The sequence below is a fragment of the Mizuhopecten yessoensis genome, unplaced genomic scaffold, assembly GCF_002113885.1.
Source record: "Mizuhopecten yessoensis strain PY_sf001 unplaced genomic scaffold, ASM211388v2 scaffold9973, whole genome shotgun sequence".
NCBI classification, from domain to species: Eukaryota; Metazoa; Mollusca; class Bivalvia; order Pectinida; family Pectinidae; genus Mizuhopecten; species Mizuhopecten yessoensis.
In genome coordinates this window covers 221,108-241,971 of record NW_018408315.1, presented here as the reverse complement: position 1 = coordinate 241,971, position 20,864 = coordinate 221,108, and the positions used below count along the sequence as shown (strand labels likewise).

Sequence of the window (20,864 nt, the reverse complement as noted above, 5' to 3'; positions counted from 1 at the left end):
GGCCATGTTGTTTATCCAATCAGTCTCAAAAGTTGCCCTGCACAGCTAAGGACCAAGGGGAACCTGCATATAAAATTTGAGAAAGATCCCTCTGGTACTTCTTGAGAAATACCGATAACAAGAATTGTTTACGGACGGACCACGGACGGACCACGGACCACGGACGCAGGGTGATTTGAATAGTCCACCATCAGATGATGGTGGGCTAAAAATTGGAGGCCAATGGTTTACATGAAAGTGGGAGGCCAATGGTTTACATAAAAGTGGGAGGCCAATGGTTTACATTCTGCCAGGAGATCAAACATTTACATAATGCTGGAAAGTCAATGGTTAAGTTCAACCTTCATACTCTACAAATAATGGTTATACAACATAAAATGCATGCTTGAAGGTCAACCGTTACCAAAGGTCATTGGTCTACATATCACATTTGATGACGCCGCCCTCCAGTTCCAGCTCATACATAAATGCAGCCAATTGACTGACAATGCATCTGTTTCTTCATCTTGAGGCAAACTATTTTAATCAAACACATATCAACAAAGGGCGGGGTACGTAGGGTACAATGATCTACAAAGAGTGGGGCCGCAGGACACATATTTGTGCAGCTTAACTTTGATATATTATAGCCACTGTGATATGGATCAGTCATTGTGTAAACAGATGTCACATGATAGTACACATATAGTCTGTCAACAATAAACTCATTAATCTGTCTCTCCAGAGCTCTTGAATCAATAGCTGTGTAACATGTCGTCCCTAAACACTCTAAAGAAGCTGTTATTGCCTCTTAATTTATCTTAATCAGTGCATTGTGTCTCAAAACAAAACCTTGCAAAAAGTCATTTTTGAGATTCACATGTCATTTTCAAATCCCTTTGTTGAATATTTTAAAGAATTTTGAAGCTGTTTTGTTATTTTTTGGACCCTTTGGGACAAATACGAGAAAATTCTTTAAGTTTTTATACTTTCCTGTGAAACAAATAAAAGACCCTTTTACAACCAACAAAGGTATCTTATGTACAGGAGAGGCTATAGTGAAGGTCCTGATTTCAGATAGCACAGAAGGGTTTTATGTCAAAGGGTCTTGTCAATGTTACAATGAAATTTAAAGGACAACCTGACTTTGATATAATAGACCTAATATCAGTTATAACTGTGTTTAGTGTTTATGTACCCCGCCCACCAATAAAAAACATGGAGAAGTAAGGCCACATACGTACAACAATGACAAGGAACCGAAATGTATACAGGTATATGGCTAACGAGAACAGAGATCTTGTTCATAAAAACAACTACCTTCAAACTCAACATGACTATCAAGTAACAAACGGAATACCATTTCTGTAAAAACTGAAAGAGAAGACAGTCTTAAGACAATTATCCAAAATCTGAGTGAAGTTTAGTCCTGCAATGAAAGAAAACCTGTTGTAGTATAGCTTGTCTCATTTTCACCAGTACGATTTTGTTATTGTTTACCTCTTTAGAAACCCGACCTGATTTAATCACACAGGGCAGATATAGTACATTACAATAGGTAGACTGTAATTGAGCCATTTCTTATTTGAGAATGATTGTGTGGGTCACAATAAGATGAGAATATCAGTCAAGCATACAAAAATGAATGAAAAGCAATGCTAACGAATGTACCCTGCATGGCAGTCAGTGTTTAGTCAACTTGACTTCAAAACAAAGGCAAACATTTCAAATTTTTCCAATCTCATTTAACTTCTTAGCATCAATTTCCACACCAATAACAACAAACTGGATTTTAAGGATGCATGCTTCATTATCTGTAACTGTGATTTCTGTAAGAATTGTCTCCCTTATGTTACCTTCATTCACTTCATGTAACTGATAAATTCAGGATTATTTCAGTGTCAATGTTTCAATAAAAAATGTCTTTTGTTTAAGTCTCCATGACCCTAAAGTAAGGTAGCATAAACCCTTAACTCTCGCTATCCTAATTAGATTGAATACATCCTAAGTCTCCATGACACTACAGTAAGGTAGCATAAACCCTTAACTCTCGCTATCCTAATACAATTGAATACATCGTTAGTCTCCATGACACTACAGTAAGGTAGCATGCATCCTTAAAGTCTCAAACTCACAGTAAAAATTTTTTTTTTAAATATCTCATAGAAATGTACGTGCCAAACAGTGGTAACAGGTTCTTTAAGCTTAGTGGTGTCTCACAGTTGGCTATAGAAATAATACCAAAGCTGTTTTGAATTTCTTATCAGCATTTCAATGATGTTAGCATGTCAACTTGACATTTTCTCAACAAATAAAAGATCATCCTATTTTCAATATGTGTACTAATTAATGATACTGCATAACTGTCATACCATAAATATTTTAAATTCTGGTGCGCACATCATTAAAATATTCTCCAGTCAACTACTGATAACAAAACCAAACTTATGCTACAATAGGCACATCCAATACACATAATTCATAATCATCGACCTTTCACGTTATAACGAGTTGAGGAATTTTACCTATCACAAAAAATACTCCCAAACAAATCATTTGTACGATCAGATCAGAAGTCATTCCGCTGGGTTTAATCAAACATGTATGATTTGAAAAAGCCACTGACAATATTAATGGAGAAGTCTTAATGACAGTATCTAGAAATTACAGAAAAAAATCCCTTACCTGTATATAACTATTATATAATTAATCAAGAGACCTATAAGGGGCTTATTAGCTTATTATAGTTCACATGGTCTTTTTACTTATTGTATGTCAAATATGACACATGTGTGTCAAAAGAATAAACAATATACTGCGGAAAGCTGAAAATTTACATTAAAAACTTAGTAAAGACACTTGTGAAACATTTACTCCTGTTTTCTCTACTGTGTGTCACCCCTCTGCCCCCTGGGGGCCACATTCTTCATGTATACAAAATTGAGTCCCCTTGACCCCAAAGATCTCTTATACCAAATTAGGTAAAAATCCTTATCTTTTCTGAAGGAGTAGTCTTGAAAATGTATGTATCCTTACTTGCCCTATTGAGTATGCTCCCCTGCCCTGGTGAGGTGTGCTATTTGTTTATACTGTACAATATTGCTACCATTTGGCCCAGGGATCTGTTATACAAAATAAAGTTAAAATCCCTTTATCCATACTGAAGGTCAATATAGTTAGTTGGTGATAAGTCACTTGCACTTTGTGGTCATATTGGAACAAATGACATAATGTCTTTGTGTATATGAATTGATTGGAGGTTTATATACTGAGACCAAGGAATTTGCATACTATACACCAAGTGCAAGTGCTGTTACCCAATGCTTTTATATTACTGCAGTGGTACTCAATCATATATAAAACACATTTAATTGATAGAAAATCTCCAACATGCTGAACTAATAGCTTTCACACTGGGCACATCCATCATCCAAATAGAATTTTACTTGGCACAGCAGACACATTTAATTTCCCTTTTCTGCTATTTTTTAATGGTCTGTCACAGCATGTATTCTTGTTGTTATTATAGAAATCTATTAACTACTTAATGACTCAAATTCATTTTTTTTTTGCAAATGAGTTTTGCCGAACATGATAACTTCTAAATATACTTGTTTCTGTACCAGTGTACATTAATTATTTCCATTAAAATTCTACACTATCAGAGATTTAATGATTAAGATACTTATTGCCTCCAGTTTTATAAAACTCCATTACTTTCGTGACATGTTATTGCGTAAATTGAATATTCTAATTTGATAGCGCCTTTAAAATTATTCATGATTTTCCTGTTTTAGTTTTCTATTAGTGATTGCTTCGAAAGTTAAAATAATTAAGAAATTACAACAGATTAATCAATTAAACCTTAATGTCTGCTAAAGATTAAATTGTTGGATTTCACTGGGTACAGTTGAGTATCTATAGAATATTACCATCAGCTCTTGCCATTAAGTAGGGTAAGTCACTAACAGTAATACTTTTATATTTTTTCATGCAGGCATTTAGCAGGGTAATTTACTAGCAATTTTGCATTCATACTGTTTTTAATACATGCATTGTGCAAGGTTGCTCACTATCACCATAACTTTTATTATTATCATGTTTTTCATACTGGCATTGTCCAAAGTGACTAACAAAGACCATCACTTTCATATTATTCAGGTATTGTACAGGGTAACTCACCATCGCCATTATTTTATTATTATTATTTTTGATACAGGTGTTATCCAAGGTGACTCACAAAGACCATCACTTTCATTTTATTTTTGTAATTGGGCATTGTATAGGGTAACTCACTATCACCATTACTTTGATACTATTTTGTATTCAGGCAATATACTGGGTATCTCATAAACACTTTTGCTTTCATTGTAGTTTTTATACACATATTACACAGAAAACTTCACTAAAACCTGGTTATGGTAAAACAAAATTCATACAGGCATTCATCAGAGCATTATTTTAATATTTTTTTCATCAAGTCTGTTAAAACATACCACTTGACAAAGGAGTAGTTAAATGTTGTCTGGCCCTGTGAATAAAAGTGTGACTTGTTGCATGATGAAGCACATATAAATGAGCGATCATTATGCAAGATCATCTAATGATGGTCTTAAAATAGAAATGGACGGCATATGACTCATAATGACAGTTTTTATGTCAGTGTAGGTATGCACACTAGATAAAATGTTCATAATGATGACAATGTCGTCATCGTCGTCGTCGTCGTCGTCGTCGTCGTCGTCGTCGTCGTCGTCGTCGTCGTCATCATCATCATCATCGTAACTCGTCATCATCATCATCATCATCATCATCATCATCATCATCATCGTAACTTGTTTTGTCCTAACTGTAAATATTTTCATTACTTTATTTATTTTAAGTACACAGATTGTAGACAAATCACTTACAATTTGCGAGACAAATATTTTCATGTTTAGTTCATTGTGAGGATAGTGGGCTGAATTTTGCACATCTGAAGAAAGAATGAAATTATTTATTCTTATTGTTTCAATTGTTATAAACACAATCATAGGAAAATCTAAAAAATAAGGTGATTTAGCAGTATACCTGCATATCAGTCTTTGTAAAGGTAGCTTATACACTGTACTCGGAAAGGCATCTTTGTAAAAGTGATTTAGAAAAACAGAAGGAAAATCGCGTCTAGTTTACAACACTTCAACGAGTTCAGTTGTATCCTTACATCAACTTTGTAGACTCCCTTCAATAAAGAATGGTCTAATTTCAGACCTCAATTTCACACTAGCTGAAGCTCCTTCTCCAGGGACAAATCCACGACCCTTACAGCAGATCACAGATCTTAACATCCATTTTATAGAAATCAAACCAGATGGATTTGTTTTGGAGCCCATGTATTAACATCAATCTAATTTGTTTGTGTTTTGTTTTTTATCTTGGAATGCTGAACACCAGACTTTTTATGCATCTGATGTATGATGTTGTGTTGATTTAAACCATGGATCAATAGGTTCAATGGTGAAATCCACGAATGTTAATTTCACCCCAAGGGTTAAAGGTCATTCATGTGGATAAGATTAAGCAGCTGTGCTCCAAAACAGTTCATTTTTGTTAGACTATGAAGTACTGGTATTTTCTATATTAATAAAAGAAAAGCTTCTAATAGCTCACAAGATATTCTGTAAGTTCAAGATACCAGCAGTTCAAATATATGAAGAAATATCATAAATATGAATTTTCATTTATGTTGCAGAGATTTCTCGGAGGTTATACTCAGGGCTGCTTGGCTAATATATAAATTTCCTGTACATAATTATAGACATATTGAAGAGCCATGCATGTATAAAACGTTTTTTGATATAGAAATCAAAACACAAATTTTAGTAGTCAATTACAAACATCAGCATTAAGTGAAAGTCAGCTTGGAAAATTGAACCAATTATGTAAATTTCCTCGTAACATCATTTACCATAAATTACCATGAGAGTAGAACAGATAGGGGCACATGACTGAAATTATACATATGTTGCATTATGCCAGAACTTGAGAATAATTTATTTCAAATATGTTGATTATTTCTGTAGCATTCTATACAGGGAAATTAATACACACAATATCTATACAGAAATATCAATATCACACAATTTGTTTTTGTTTGACATTTTACATCCATACAATAGTTAAGGAAAGTTGTAACCTGCAGTCCAAACTCCATAGGTTTATATATTACTTGTGAAACAGTAAATGTTGGAGGAAGGAGACCCTAAAAACACCCACTCATTTAAAAAAATTAAAAAAAACATGTTTTTCGGAGCTATGGCTACTTCCCACATCTGCATATTTTTAAGGTATTGATCTTTAAATCTTCATTTGAAGTTAATATTTAGTACACAAACTTACAGTAAGTTGTTGCCTTGGTTCACTGTCAAGGGTGAATGAAGTATGTAAGGTTCAGGCTCACTATCAAGGGTGAATGAAGTATGTAAGGTTCAGGTTCACTATCAAGGGGGAATGAAGTATGTAAGGTTCAGGCTCACTATCAAGGGGGAATGAAGTATTTAAGGTTCAGGTTCACTATCAAGGGAGAATGAAGTATGTAAGGTTCAGGCTCACTATCAAGGGCGAATGAAGTATTTAAGGTTCAGGTTCACTATCAAGGGAGAATGAAGTATGTAAGGTTCAGGCTCACTATCAAGGGCGAATGAAGTATTTAAGGTTCAGGCTCACTATCAAGGGGGAATGAAGTATTTAAGGTTCAGGCTCACTATCAAGGGTGAATTAAGTATGTAAGGTTCAGGCTCACTATCAAAGGTGAATGAAGTATGTAAGGTTCAGGCTCACTAGCAAGGGTGAATGAAGTATGTAAGATTCAGGCTCAATATCAAGGGTGAATGAAGTATGTAAGGTTCAGGTTCACTATCAAGGGTGAATGAAGTATGTAAGGTTCAGGTTCACTATCAAGGGTGAATGAAGAATGTAAGGTTCAGGCTCACTATCAAGGGTGAATGAAGTATGTAAGATTCAGGCTCAATATCAAGGGTGAATGAAGTATGTAAGGTTCAGGTTCACTATCAAGGGTGAATGAAGAATGTAAGGTTCAGGCTCACTATCAAGGGTGAATGAAGTATGTAAGGTTTAGGCTCACTATCAAGGGTGAATGAAGTATTTAAGGTTCAGGTTCACTATCAAGGGGGAATGAAGTATGTAAGGTTCAGGCTCACTATCAAGGGCGAATGAAGTATTTAAGGTTCAGGCTCACTATCAAGGGTGAATGAAGTAGTTAAGGTTCAGGTTCACTATCAAGGGTGAATGAAGAATGTAAGGTTCAGGCTCACTATCAAGGGTGAATGAAGTATGTAAGGTTTAGGCTCACTATCAAGGGTGAATGAAGTATGTAATATTCAGGCTCACTATCAAGGGTGAATGAAGTATGTAAGGTTCAGGCTCATTATCAAGGGTGAATGAAGTATTTAAGGTTCAGGCTCACTATCAAGGGTGAATGAAGTATGTAAGGTTCAGGCTCACTGTCCTACTGCAGGCAAAAATCTATAGTTTTTTTGTATATATACATTGACCTCCACTAACTTTAGTTTGGATATAACTATAGCAACAATCTTTATTATTATCTTCATAGAAGTCCTGCAAGGTATGGTTTTCTTTTCAGAATTGGTTATCAAAACTACAGTCGAGCCAGAAAAATAGTTTTTAATATAAAGTTACAGTACTGATTATGGAGTCCTTAAACAGAGTATTTCTGGTAGACTGGTACAGGAGTCCTTAAACAGGGTATTTCTGGTAGACTGGTACAGGAGTCCTTAAACAGGGTATTTCTGGTAGACTGGTACAGGAGTCCTTAAACAGAGTATTTCTGGTAGAGTCTGGTACAGGAGTCCTTAAATAGGGTATTTCTGGTAGAGTCTGGTACAGGAGTCCTTAAACAGGGTATTTCTGGTAGACTGGTACAGGAGTCCTTAAATAGGGTATTTCTGGTAAACTGGTACAGGAGTCCTTAAACAGGGTATTTCTGGTAGAGTCTGGTACAGGAGTCCTTAAACAGGGTATTTCTGGTAGAGTCTGGTACAGGAGTCCTTAAATAGGGTATTTCTGGTAGAGTCTAGTACAGGAGTCCTTAAATAGGGTATTTCTGGTAGACTGGTACAGGAGTCCTTAAATAGGGTATTTCTGGTAGAGTAGTATTTCTGGTAGAGGTAACAAGAGTGAACGCTGGATTAAATCTGATGATAGCTGCCGAGCATGATGTCATTAAATGTAAATTAGTGCCACACGTTACATAACACCACATTACCCCAAGTATAAACGTAAACATGTATATTTTTAAATGTTTCCAGCATTTATTTCGGCAGTAAAGCAATTTTCTCAGGCCTTAAATTTTAATTCATAATGTGGTGACTCACACACAAATCTTTGCGAAAAATCACGAAAATGGAGCATTCTCACAATGCCTCAGACAATTTTCTAAAACTTGATTTAAATCTTTCTTCTGTTTAATTCATCAAATCATGAACCAGAGTAACATTACCTAACAGGATTTCTTATCATTAAAACATCAAATCTTTGTCATTTCAAATAAATATCTCTGAGAATTAAGATTTTTTTCTATTTGTGAATGCATAATAAAGAATATTCATAATGTGCTGATCAAGAAAGTTCATTACTAATTGTCATTTGCTTTATGATTAATGCATTAAAGATTTAGAATGTTGTCACTTAGTGTGCCTGATTCAGACCCAGACTACATTTAAGATTGTATAATATTCAAGCGTAAGTCAACTTAGGAAGTAAGATGTCTTCAACTGTCTTCAACTGTCTAACTTCCCTATCAAAATGCAATAAAATTTGCACAAACAAACAATTTTTTTAATAAAAGTTCTGCAGGAATTTGGATGTCCTCTAGTACCTTCAACTTAGCATTGAAGCATGTAGAAAAGTTCACATTTTAACTGTTCAAAATATTGTTTGTTCACATATGTTTCAATGTTCATTAAAGCATATTTCTATGCTTATTTAGTTAACCCCCAATAAACAAAAAGAACCTCTGGACTTTCATTGGTTGTTTGTGTCGACCACAATGCAATGGACAGAAGATGATCAATGAGATCTGTCACCTACTGTACGAGATTATCAAAGGGAAGCAACTCACAAATCTTCCATGCCACTTACTTGCACACATCTTGGAAATTGATAAATAAGTTTCAGAAGGATGATGAATTCATTATCTCCATTGGTAGATGAGTGATATGGGTTAAATTTGTCACTTGCCTTTGGTTTGGAAATACAAACATAGGCAGGTGATGTGAACCTATATCAACTGCCTTCATATATTGATAGCGAATAGCATCTTCAAGTATCAAGAGATATAGATTTTCTGATTGATGAAGAAAACATTGTTTAACATTGATCTTGATAACCAAAAACACTGATGTCACAACAACACCATTGCTAGGTACAGACTTTCACCTAAAAACTGTCAGCGCAGCAGATCGTCAGTTAGAAACACACAGCAGAGCAGACATTCACCAAAAAACAAACATGCCATCTAATTTATTTGAAACCTTTCTTCGTGATTCATCAGATGTAGTTTTTACAGGAGAACTTAAAGTTGAAGCATATTTAGAAAATGTGACTCGGTGTATATCGATTCATTCATGTACATGTATTGACAAGATTTTCAATATTTGTGAGACTTAACCCTAAAATAAGTTACAATGGAGTGCAAATAAAGCAACAGAAATTTTAATTCCTGCAGAACATGTTTGTACAGTACTTATATGTACTGTATACCTGTACTAAAGGAAGATAACTCTTACTAGAGGTGAGGTTAAACAACAGTAACATCCTGACACATTTAGGTGTCATACCTACAATGACGAGAGGACAAACCAACTTTGATTACATCCCAGCTATTAGTCTGCTGCATTTATAATCATAATCACCTCTTTAAACTTACATTTCAATATTTTCTGTCATTTTTATAGTACATTGTGGTATCATTCCAAAGCTGCATGGCCATGTACCTCCTACATATACAGTCCATACACTGTCCTATTCATTACTACAGTCTACAGTCCATAAACATCTGCCATACATTGTGCAGTATCTTACTACCATTATACCTACTGTCCAGTTCCGTACCAGTGCACACACTGTCCAGTTCCGTACCAGTACACACACTGTCTAGTTCCGTACCAGAGCACACACTGTCCAGTTCCGTACCAGTGCACACACTGTCCAGTTCCGTACCATTGCACACACTGTCCAGTTCCGTACCAGTGCACACACTGTCCACTTTCTTATTTATTAGCTCAACCAACGCAATAAAAACAAGAGATCCCAGAGGGATCTTGGCGCCCACCTTTGTACCATCTTCATTAGTTCTTTTTCAGTTCGATCTTTTCTCTTCTTTCCTCTAATCTGTTTGATCGAGTCATGTTAACAGTAAATGCACCTTGAGGTAACTTTTGATCTAAATTTAATACTGATGTGTATGAAAGCCAACCTTCAAAGTGATAATTACTAGTACAGTACTTAATGTGAAAGAAATAGAATCGGTCATTGCAATATGAGAAAGATCTGTTTAGTTCTTCTTTTAATCCATTTTGTTTTTATGATCAGTCTCAAAATATAACATGCACAACGAGAGATCAAGTGGAACCTACATATAAAATTTGAGAAAGACCCCTCCCGTACTTCCAGAGAAATAGCAATAACAAACTTTCACTATCAAAATCAAAGATGGCTGCCTATCGGCCATGTTCTTTATCCGATCAGTCTCAAAAGTTGCCCTGCACAGCTAAGGACCAAGGAGAACCTACATATAAAATTTCAGAAAGATCCCTCTAATACTTCCCGAGAAATAGCGATAACAATCTTTCTATATCAAAATCCAAGATGGCTGTCTATCGGCCATGTTGTTTATCCGATCAGTCTCAAAAGTCGCCTGCACAGCTTAGGACCAAGGGAAACCTACATATAAAATTTGAGAAAGATCCCTCTGGTACTTCTTGAGAAATACTGATAACAAGAATTGTTTAAGGACGGACGATGGACCACGGACGCAGGGTGATTTGAATAGCCCACCATCAGATGATGGTGGGCTAAAAATGTTAAAACAAATGTAATATTTCAAAACCAGAAGGAATAAGCAGCAAGGAAGTCGGATGTCTTGCCAAAGCATGGATTATAACAGACCTGTGCTATCTCGGCTGATCATGATGGGAAGTTGGCAGAGATATACTTTCACCCCTCAGTTACCAGAAATGTAGGCCCACACCCACCTTCTGTTTACATCCATGTCAATTTCACATACAGCTGTCAGAAACATGTTTCTTTTTGTATCATATCAGGATCTAACTGAGAGGAAAAACATACTTTTTGTGTGTCTTAACCCAGTCTCTATATAGGCCAGACAGCCTTCAGGTCCAACTTGGAACAAATTCAATAAAGAGCAAACTTCGCTATTCTACAAAAGATTAAGATAGTATTTGTAGTTATAATTATGGTAATGTACTAATATAGGTAGCTCGGGCCAATCTGGGGTCTGATATGAAAACAGGCATGTTATAACCTCTAAATATCATTTATTTATCTTTAAATGAGACTATTTTATTCAATAACAATTTTTATATCTGTTTCTGTATTGCATTTTGTTGATATGTTAGTATTAAGTATTAATAAATGCACATATACATACTTTTATATTTTCTTATACTTTATTTGATGCATTGTTATTTTTTATGAGAAAATATTTTCTATACAAATCTTAATTATTCAAAAATAATCTTGTTGTAATGCTATTGTTTATCCTTCAGTTTATGAGGTTTGAGTGAGTGTGGTCATCAGTCACATGAACTAAAGCTATTGTGCAGGAACAAATTCAATCTTTTATAGGAACAGTGACCTTGTCCTTTGACCTTCAAGCCTGAAAGCAACTCCTAGCAAGCACCTTCAGTAAAGAAACAGTACTTGAAGTTTGAGTTTTATCGGCCCACAAAACCTTGTATTATTGTGCGAAATCAACTTTTCAGGTAAAAGTAACCTTTAAACATTTGACAATTAGCATAAGAAATTAGAGTTTGATCAATTTTCTATTTAATGGTAACCATGACATTGACCTATGACCTTTAGACTTGAAAATCAATTCCAAGCAAAATTACACTGCATAATGTGGTTTGGAGAAAACTCTAACATCCTACAGATTACGTGGAACTTTTAAAACAGAAGTTTAAACAGAGTTTTAAAATAGCATATATATGTGACAAAAAACATTTTAGGTACTGACTTGGATTGTTTTAGATTCATTTCTGTTTCTGAACATTAGAGTGCTTTATATCTTTTCTTCAAATGTTTTATGCTGATTCGCTGTTTTACCTGTACATGTGATTTTTTGTCATACATGTACAGGTGAAACACTGACAGGTGATTCAAGTAAAAACTAGGATTTGTGAAATACACCTGCCTGCACAAACACAAACAAAAAAATCTGTCTGGTGTCTGTCTGACTAAATATCTCTGTTCATACAAACTGCCTTCATTCTGTACACTGTACATGTTTACATGCATATATACAAATGTAGCTGCAAATCTTTCAGATCTATTTCTATACAAGTTCAAGGTAGAACTTCCTTAAAGGGACACTCTAGGAAAATCAATATAATGACATAATGGCAAATCAATTTCTTCTTGCATTCACTAACATTTCTTTTTCTTGCAGCTCTTTCTAAATAGTGATAAGATATACAGTTGATGGTGTATTTCCTCACCATAGGTAAAGAATCAGTTATAACCCAAACACACCATAGAAAAAGACTCATTGTTCCACAATTTGGACAAAATTAAGTGCCTTAATTAGGTCCCTGTCCCACTGCAAGCAAATTCAGAAATTATTCAAATAAAGCTATATACATAAAATATCATTTCAGAAAAACAGTGTTGTACATTTTTTGGCAGAAGTACAACAATCCATAACGCTTCACCTCAGATCATCATGTGTGATCATTTTGTCTGGTTGTTTACCTAACATTCTGTTTTATTCATATTGTGAGATTAAATCATGATTGAGACTTATACCTACTCTGATCTCTACATAAAACTTCTCTACCATGAAGACTGAGATATTGCAGGTGCTTATTTTATATTTTTATTTCTTTCATATCTAGGTATGACTAGTTATTCTCTGAATGATCAGCATTAAGTTTTTGTTTACCTTCACAGAGATTGTTCATTACTAAATGCACCGACAATGTGGTTCCAATACCATCAGGTAAACATTAACCTGATTATTCAATAATCATTTGAAACTGGTACAAATACATGCACATTTAATATAACTAATTTGATTAACCTATCCTATATAAAAACTGCATCAACAGGACCTGTGTTATTCTTTACCTGCATAAACAGGATAACTGTCCTATTCAACACCTGCATCAACAGGACACCTGTCCTATTCAACACATGCATTGACATGACAACCTGTCTAATGTGACACCCACATAATACCATAGTGCCACCTGTTTTACTCAATGCTGGCTTAAAGGTCAACCAGTCTTATTTGACTCCTGTTTAAATAGTACAACCTGTTGATACAGGACAGAAATAAAAGTGTCCATATTAACCTGTAACAAAAGATATCCTGTATATGTACCCTTATGTAAGTCAGCGTTACATCACTACATTAGTTTATGCACACTTCACTCACTTATACATGTATGACCAACATCTAAACAAACCTTTGTATCAGCTATCACTGGCGGACTATTCACAGTTTCAGCAGGCTGTTCTGAAATAGGTTCATCCTCCCCATCGTCCAACACCTCTGCCTCAGCTGTTGGAGCAGTTTTCTCCCCCTCCTGCGTCATAGTAACAGTTAAGTCCAACTTCACTTCAACTTATCCTGTAAAATATAACCAAACAACTTAACAATTGTCACGTTAGATCCAGACTTGTCTCTAAATTCAAAACAAAATCACTGGCAATTGCTAACCAGTAGACTGCAAAAAATGACTACTTCCTGTTGTGAATAACGATTTGTCACAGTAATTCAATTACCATGACGATCCATCCATGTCGAAAACGATCAACTTCCTATTATGTTCGTTTCACACATGGCTAGTTGTATTGAAATATTTCTTACATCTCAACATCTACAAACATTAAGATATAATACAGGTAATAATCTGAGCTACCTTGATCTATATCACAAATGAATTAATTTCAAAAGGAAGAATTTCAAAACTTAACAAAATTGCTTGCTTGATCTTATCAGTATTTAGTTAAGAATTCACAGTACATCAACCTGAGCAGTAAACAGACTGACATCTCCTCAAAACGTTCCTTATACCTCGATGATAACTGGAAAAGTCAGTCTTTCTCTAAATCCTATCTTATATCTAGCAAAGTAGGCTTCTGACAGGAAACCAAATGATAGGAAGATCACTTCAAACCATTCCTATTTTTTGCAGTTGTGGCGTAACGTCTATACAAAATAGATATTTACATGGAAATAGATTTCTATAGTAAACACAAAATCTGATACGATATGTCATACGCATACATATTAGAAGAAACATACCTGTGAGATTTTGTTTACCTGTACACACAATGGCTTGTTAATGTAATTCCCAATATATTTGTGCAGTATATTTTGCGTACCAGTGTTAAAGAGTCGGAGGACAATTACCTGGACAACGATAGCATCAGCAGCCGACAGATACACCTGTGTGTGATTTCAGTGGTTAGGTTGGTCTGACTCAAGTGCAAATGTTGCATCACGCATACTACCACTGTCATTACCTGTAGGTAATACCTGCATGTAAGCTCACTTAATTAAAGAAATGAGCATCCAGGTAAAAGGTGGCATTGTCTTGCACTGGTTACTCTAACAAACAAAAGGTCCACAAGGCAAGGCACAAGAATATTCCATTTCTGTCAATATCTCTATGTTATGATAATCATAATAATAAACAAAGTTCAAAATGTTCAACTGATTAAATCAGCATTTATCTCCATTACCTGTATGCAAAACCTAATTTAATTAAAAAGATGAACTTCCAGGTCAAAAGGTCCAATAGGCTCTATTGCATGTGCATGTCTACTCTACTATATTTGAGAACCTACCTGTCTTTTTGATTGTTTTGATGTAACCTAGTCTGGATATAATCAACATTTAGACTCTACTGTATAAATATCCTGATATTCTTCATTAATTTTACTGAACACACTCAGTAAAGGGCCCTAGAGGATAGTTGCATTATTACATGATTATTGACCACTGATGGTTTCTTGGGTTAATGCACGTTTACAAAAAATCAAAAGGAGACTGATTGTTATTATCCTTCCGATGAAGAAGATTAACAGTCAAGCTTATCTTCCCAAGGGTGTGCTTCCTTTTTACGTAATCAACCAACAGACTATTGATTATACACAAGCAATATGCCTTCTTGCACCAATTATTGCTGAAAAAACCTACATAATTATTGCGGAGATCCTGGTCAAATGCACCAGAGATGAATGGGCCAGATGATAAGATTGTTTTTAACTTGATGGTTGGTTTTTGACATTTTAAAGTACACTGTATAATGATTAAAGACCAGTGTTATTTTGTTACAGTTCTGTCATTGTCTTCCTCTATGATAGCTAGCATTATCCCATTTATTGCATAGTTTTATGTAGATGGTATATTTTAACCTAAATCTTGTATAATAAATAGTCAGGTCAACATCAAAGTGCCTAATGGAACCATTGCGAAATGAACAATTTTGTTTCTACCAATCAGATTACAGGATTTTCACTAGAGGTATAATTATAGAGGATAGTTATGGACTTCTCTGGTAAAGGGTAAATATTTCTTTCATTGAGCCTAATATGTGAGTTAATCCATATGATATCTGAAATGAATGTAATTGTCAAATTTATTACATAATAGTTAAAAAAATAACAAGCATTTTGACAGTATTGCTATAGCAATACAAAGTCCACTTACTAGTTGCCCTGTGTAATGGAATACTACAATAAAAGTAAATAACTTCATGTGAAATTTGACAGAAAGAAAGAGGAAGGAAATACAGTTAATAGTTAGCCCAGTGTCTGAGACAGTTAAATTGGTTTGTTTGGGTTTTACGTCCTATTAACAGCTATGGTCATTTAAGGACATGCCAGGTTTTGGTGGTGGAGGAAAGTTGGAGTACGTAGAGCTAAACCATCGACCTGCGACCAGTACCTGGTACTGCCCTATATAGGCCTTGAACCCGCAACCCAGTGGTGGAGGGCTAGTGGTGAAAAGAACTGACAGCGTTGAATGTATTTGGCAATACACATACATGTACTAAAACTAGTGTCAGTTTGTGGTAAATATTGGACATTATCTCATGTTCTGTCAGGAATACCCACAAAGTTCAGTGGTTTTGTGACTAGAACCTAAGACTGAGTTATAGTGTCTGGAAGCTAAGTTGAAAAGGGCTTTAAGATAATAAAATGATTGCAATGTCTTAATAATATGTATATCACCATATTGAATTTTTTGACTTCCAATAAGTTTTTTTGTCATGCAATTCAAAGGCTAGAAGGAGACAAGTTCAAATACAGAAAAGAATAAGTTACAAGTGACTGAGAGTTTAAGTTGAAAAGGGCAATAACTCTGAGAAAAATTAAAAGATGCTAATGGTGTAACAAATTAATAAGCACATCTTTGTTTTGGGTCATTAAAAATGCAAAGTTTTGTTATTTCATGTCTAATACTTTAGAAGGAGATGTGTTTGGAAGAATGTGTGACAGACAAACTGACAGAGTATCTGACATTGTAAAAGGGCCATAACTCTGAAAAAAATGTTATTTTTGAGGGCAAAGAATATTCATCTGTTTATATTTAAGCAACTGTATGTTAAATGCCAGACTTGAAGAATGTTTATAATTCATTTTATCAGTTGACAGAAACACAAAACAACTCAAACAGTCCAGATTCATTATTGAGATTCTCTATGAAATACAAGTACCTGGTAACAGTGCAGATTTCAATGATAAAATCTGTAATTGCTTTCTACAGCTAAAGAACAGGAAAATCATAAAAAACGTCAGATACAGTTTCAACACAAACAAAATCATCCTCTTTCACACCAATAATCATCTCTATTTAATTAACTCTATTTAATTAAAGCAAGTGCCTGGGGAATCACATTGCTATAACAAACTTCACGGATTTGTATAGAACAAGTTAAGCAGAAAAACACATCTGGCTTCTCCATCATTATCTGTGTGAGTTTATGTATTTAATCAATCTGCGACCCTCACTTCAACATCCAGATGGGAAAATGTTTTCAAACTTAATCTAAAGTCTATAATATTTGTTATTTTATAAACAGTTTTAGCCAGGATAAGATTCGACAGCATTTATCTCACATGCGTGAGTGCACACGTATGATAAGATACTGTAAAATGCCTCACCATGTCTGTAGATATACTGGTAGCAATACCAATAATACAAATCTGGTAGAAGCCTGTGCAAGATACACTTTGTATGTCAAGTACATTTATATGTTTTAATATGTAGTAAATTCTCCTACATATTGACATATCCTTCATTATCATTGAATTATCCTAGTAAAGGAATCCTATTTTGTAATAGGTATCAGACATGGCTCAAGGTGGGAGGTATCATAGCATGTTAACCACAAACCAAGCAAACAAAACACTTATCAAGAATTGAAGGTGATGGGATGAATTTGACAGAAATTTAAGCCACCAATTCCCAAACTCACCCCTTTCTGCCACAGAAAAAGGATAAAATGATGTTTCCCATTTTGAGGAAATGTAAAGGGATCTTTCGGCTATGACATTTAAAAATGAATGTTCATGGTCTGCAAAACAGTCTGCAGAATGAGGACTACAAGTTGATGACTGTTTTTAATGTTCTTTCTTGTTTATTTCCTGTTCAAAGTTGTTTTTCTGACAGGAAAGACTCCAGCACCACATGTATGACATCTTATTGATCTCAGTAACATTATCATTCTCAGTCAAGACTGCAGGCTTTAAATCTGTAATAATAATTTTGAAATTGGAGCTTGCAGACACATGGCATCAGACTTCACCTATCCTTGATTGCTATGGTAGCCCTGAAGTGAAAGTTGATATGAAAATTTGACAAGTCAAGACAAACTAGTGATAAAGCTGATTTTATCAAATGTATTTATCATCTAGCTTCTCCAGGGTAAAACCACTTCTGACAGATGGGAGGAGGATCAGGTCCTAAGTCTAACACTCCAGCTTCTGAACTCAGCTGACCACTGCTGACAGAGGCAAGACAGATGGGTAGTTCTCACTGTCAATTATAGATTTGGATAAAACATTTTACACATCATCAGCTGGCTGAGTGGGCAGGCAGTCAAGTGGTCAGTGGAGAAATCCGATTTCATTTTGGGTCGTAATCATCAAAAATCCCATTTCACTGACACTTAGGAATTTGTGCTTGTCATTACAACAAGATATTTGAATGCCAACTGTCATATTAATTAAATCCTTTCATTTGATTCTTTACCATTAAGACTGGTCTTTCTCAATCGTATACAGTATCTAATGTGTAATGGAGGAGGTCAAGTAGTTCACAACATTTGCATAATGATCAGAGCCCTATGGAAATGTTTTATGAATGGAAGACCCTGAAAAATATTCCTGAATAAATGCTTAATGCACAAAAAGTGAATGCATTTATATTCATTCAGAAGACCTCATTAGAGCAGTTTCACCAAATAAGATATTGGAGGGGGGAGGGAGGGGGGGGGGGGGGGATNGGGGGGGGGGGGGGGGGGGGGGGGGGGGGGGGGTGATGTTGTTAAAGAAGAGAAATTTGAATATTTCCTTGTAGAGAATGCGATTAGATATTCACATACTGGTAGAAATCAATATTAATGATATCACCACTGTTTCTCTTGCATGTTGCTACAAAATCATTATGATACTAGAGTGACATGTTAAAATATTTGTTAGCTTAACAAATATTTAGTTTAACTTCAAAATACATTTATAATATTTCCAAAAATATCATAAACTTAATCTTAATATGACCTGAATCTATTACATTTGCCTTGTCTTAAAGCTCTAGGTAGTGTAATGGGTTTTTTAAATTCAACAATATTTTCGAACCAACGTTCATTAGCTTGCACATATAGCCTTTTAGCTAAAGACTGAGACATAGATCATGGGTTAATGCGTTCACTAGAAATGCTAGCCAGACCATATCCTCTGTCCATTAACTTAAAGCTGAGAAGCCAAATTATTATTTAATCACATTGCGATAAGTTAATCTTCCTAAAGACGAAAATGATGTTCAATTCCCCCTACAATGTAACATGATATCCTACAAGACTGACTGTGTAGTATAAATATATATCAGCTGAAATCTCACAAAGTAGCATCCTCCAGGGAGAGGACTAGAAAAGTATCCTCCGGGGAGATGACTAGAAAAGTATCCTCCGAGGAGATGACTAGAAAAGTATCCTCCAGGGAGATGACTAGAAAAGTATCCTCCAGGGAGATGACTAGAAAAGTATCCTCCGGGGAGATGACTAGAAAAGTATCCTCCGGGGAGATGACTAGAAAAGTATCCTTTGGGGAGATGACTAGAAAAATATCCTCCGGGGAGATGACTAGAAAAGTATCCTCCGGGGAGATGACTAGAAAAGTCAGATTAAATGACTGATCTCTGGTAAGCATTTTATTTAGAAATTATTTTAATTTTTTAGATATCATTTTTTTTTCATTTTACTGAATTTCAAATTCAATGCACAGTGTTTTTAAACAAATTGAGAAAATACCAATGAAGGTAAGTTAAAACTATTTTGTAGATATCAGAAATATTTTGTAGATATCAGAACTATTTTGTAGATGGTAGTTTAGAAAAGAATATTGAGAACTAATTTGGATGAAATATTGGTAAGAGGGAAAGTAATTCTGGCAAACAGTGCCATCATAAAAATGTTGGTTAAAACTAAAGTTAACCTTTGCTTGGTTAATGGTCTAGATTATAAAGGGGTCAGATTAAACAGGTTACTGATTGATAGGTCTAGATCTGGGTTACTCCAGGTTCAGTTTCGTCAGGTTCAACATCTAACATAAAAGAAATAATCTCTGCTGCCAGAAAATGGAAATTTTTAAATAAGAATCCAATCTCTCCTGCCATATTTCTCCAGCCATATTTCTGTTAATCTATTTTTAGTAAACATAACAGAACCTACAGATACCTTACTCTACACCATAACACATGTTTACCCTGTCTTGTCTGCTGTGATGGTCTCACCATCTGTGGAATACCCCTCCCCCTCCAGCTCCCCTCCCTCCCCTCATTCCCTCCCCCTCCAGCTCCCCTCCCTCCCTCCCCCTCCAGCTCCCTTCGACTCCTCAATCATCACACTAGAAGCTACAGATAAGGCTATGCCAGATGTTCAGAAATGCTTGAAACCCAAATCTTTTGTGAAACATAAATATTAACACTACGGAGCATATTAAATTTGATATCATATTTTTATGACCTATCCAGATATCTGAGGCAATGGGCTTCAGATAATGTACTTAAAGCTCATCATGTACACAAATGTGATGGGTTCCCACAGTGACTCTGCCTCTTATAGGTATAGGCTTATAGCTGGAAAGAGTATTCTGGAATTAATTTAAGTAATACATAACTTGAATACGGATGATTTATTAGCATATGTTTATGAATTGCAACTTTAATATCAAACTCTGACATGTACTCCTGGCCATCAAAGCTATCATAATATATAAAGCAAAATAGGCCTGATTGACGCAGAAACATGACATTTTATTTCCAATTTAAAGGTGATAAAGGTATTTCTGCCTGATTCGAATTATAACAAAATTGGACACATTTCAATCAATTC

General features: G+C 35.1%; 1 protein-coding gene across 2 annotated transcripts in view; it reads right to left on the bottom strand.

The window, feature by feature from the left end:
• The window catches only part of LOC110459127 (band 4.1-like protein 1), a 131,214-nt gene that overhangs the window by 71,044 nt on the left and 39,306 nt on the right, over positions 1–20,864 (bottom strand). For both annotated transcript variants that reach the window (XM_021511222.1, XM_021511223.1), the window contains exon 2: positions 13,707–13,870. In XM_021511222.1, the coding sequence (XP_021366897.1) occupies positions 13,707–13,835 (129 nt within the window). In that variant the 5' untranslated portion in view covers positions 13,836–13,870. The remainder of the gene's footprint in view (positions 1–13,706; positions 13,871–20,864) is intronic.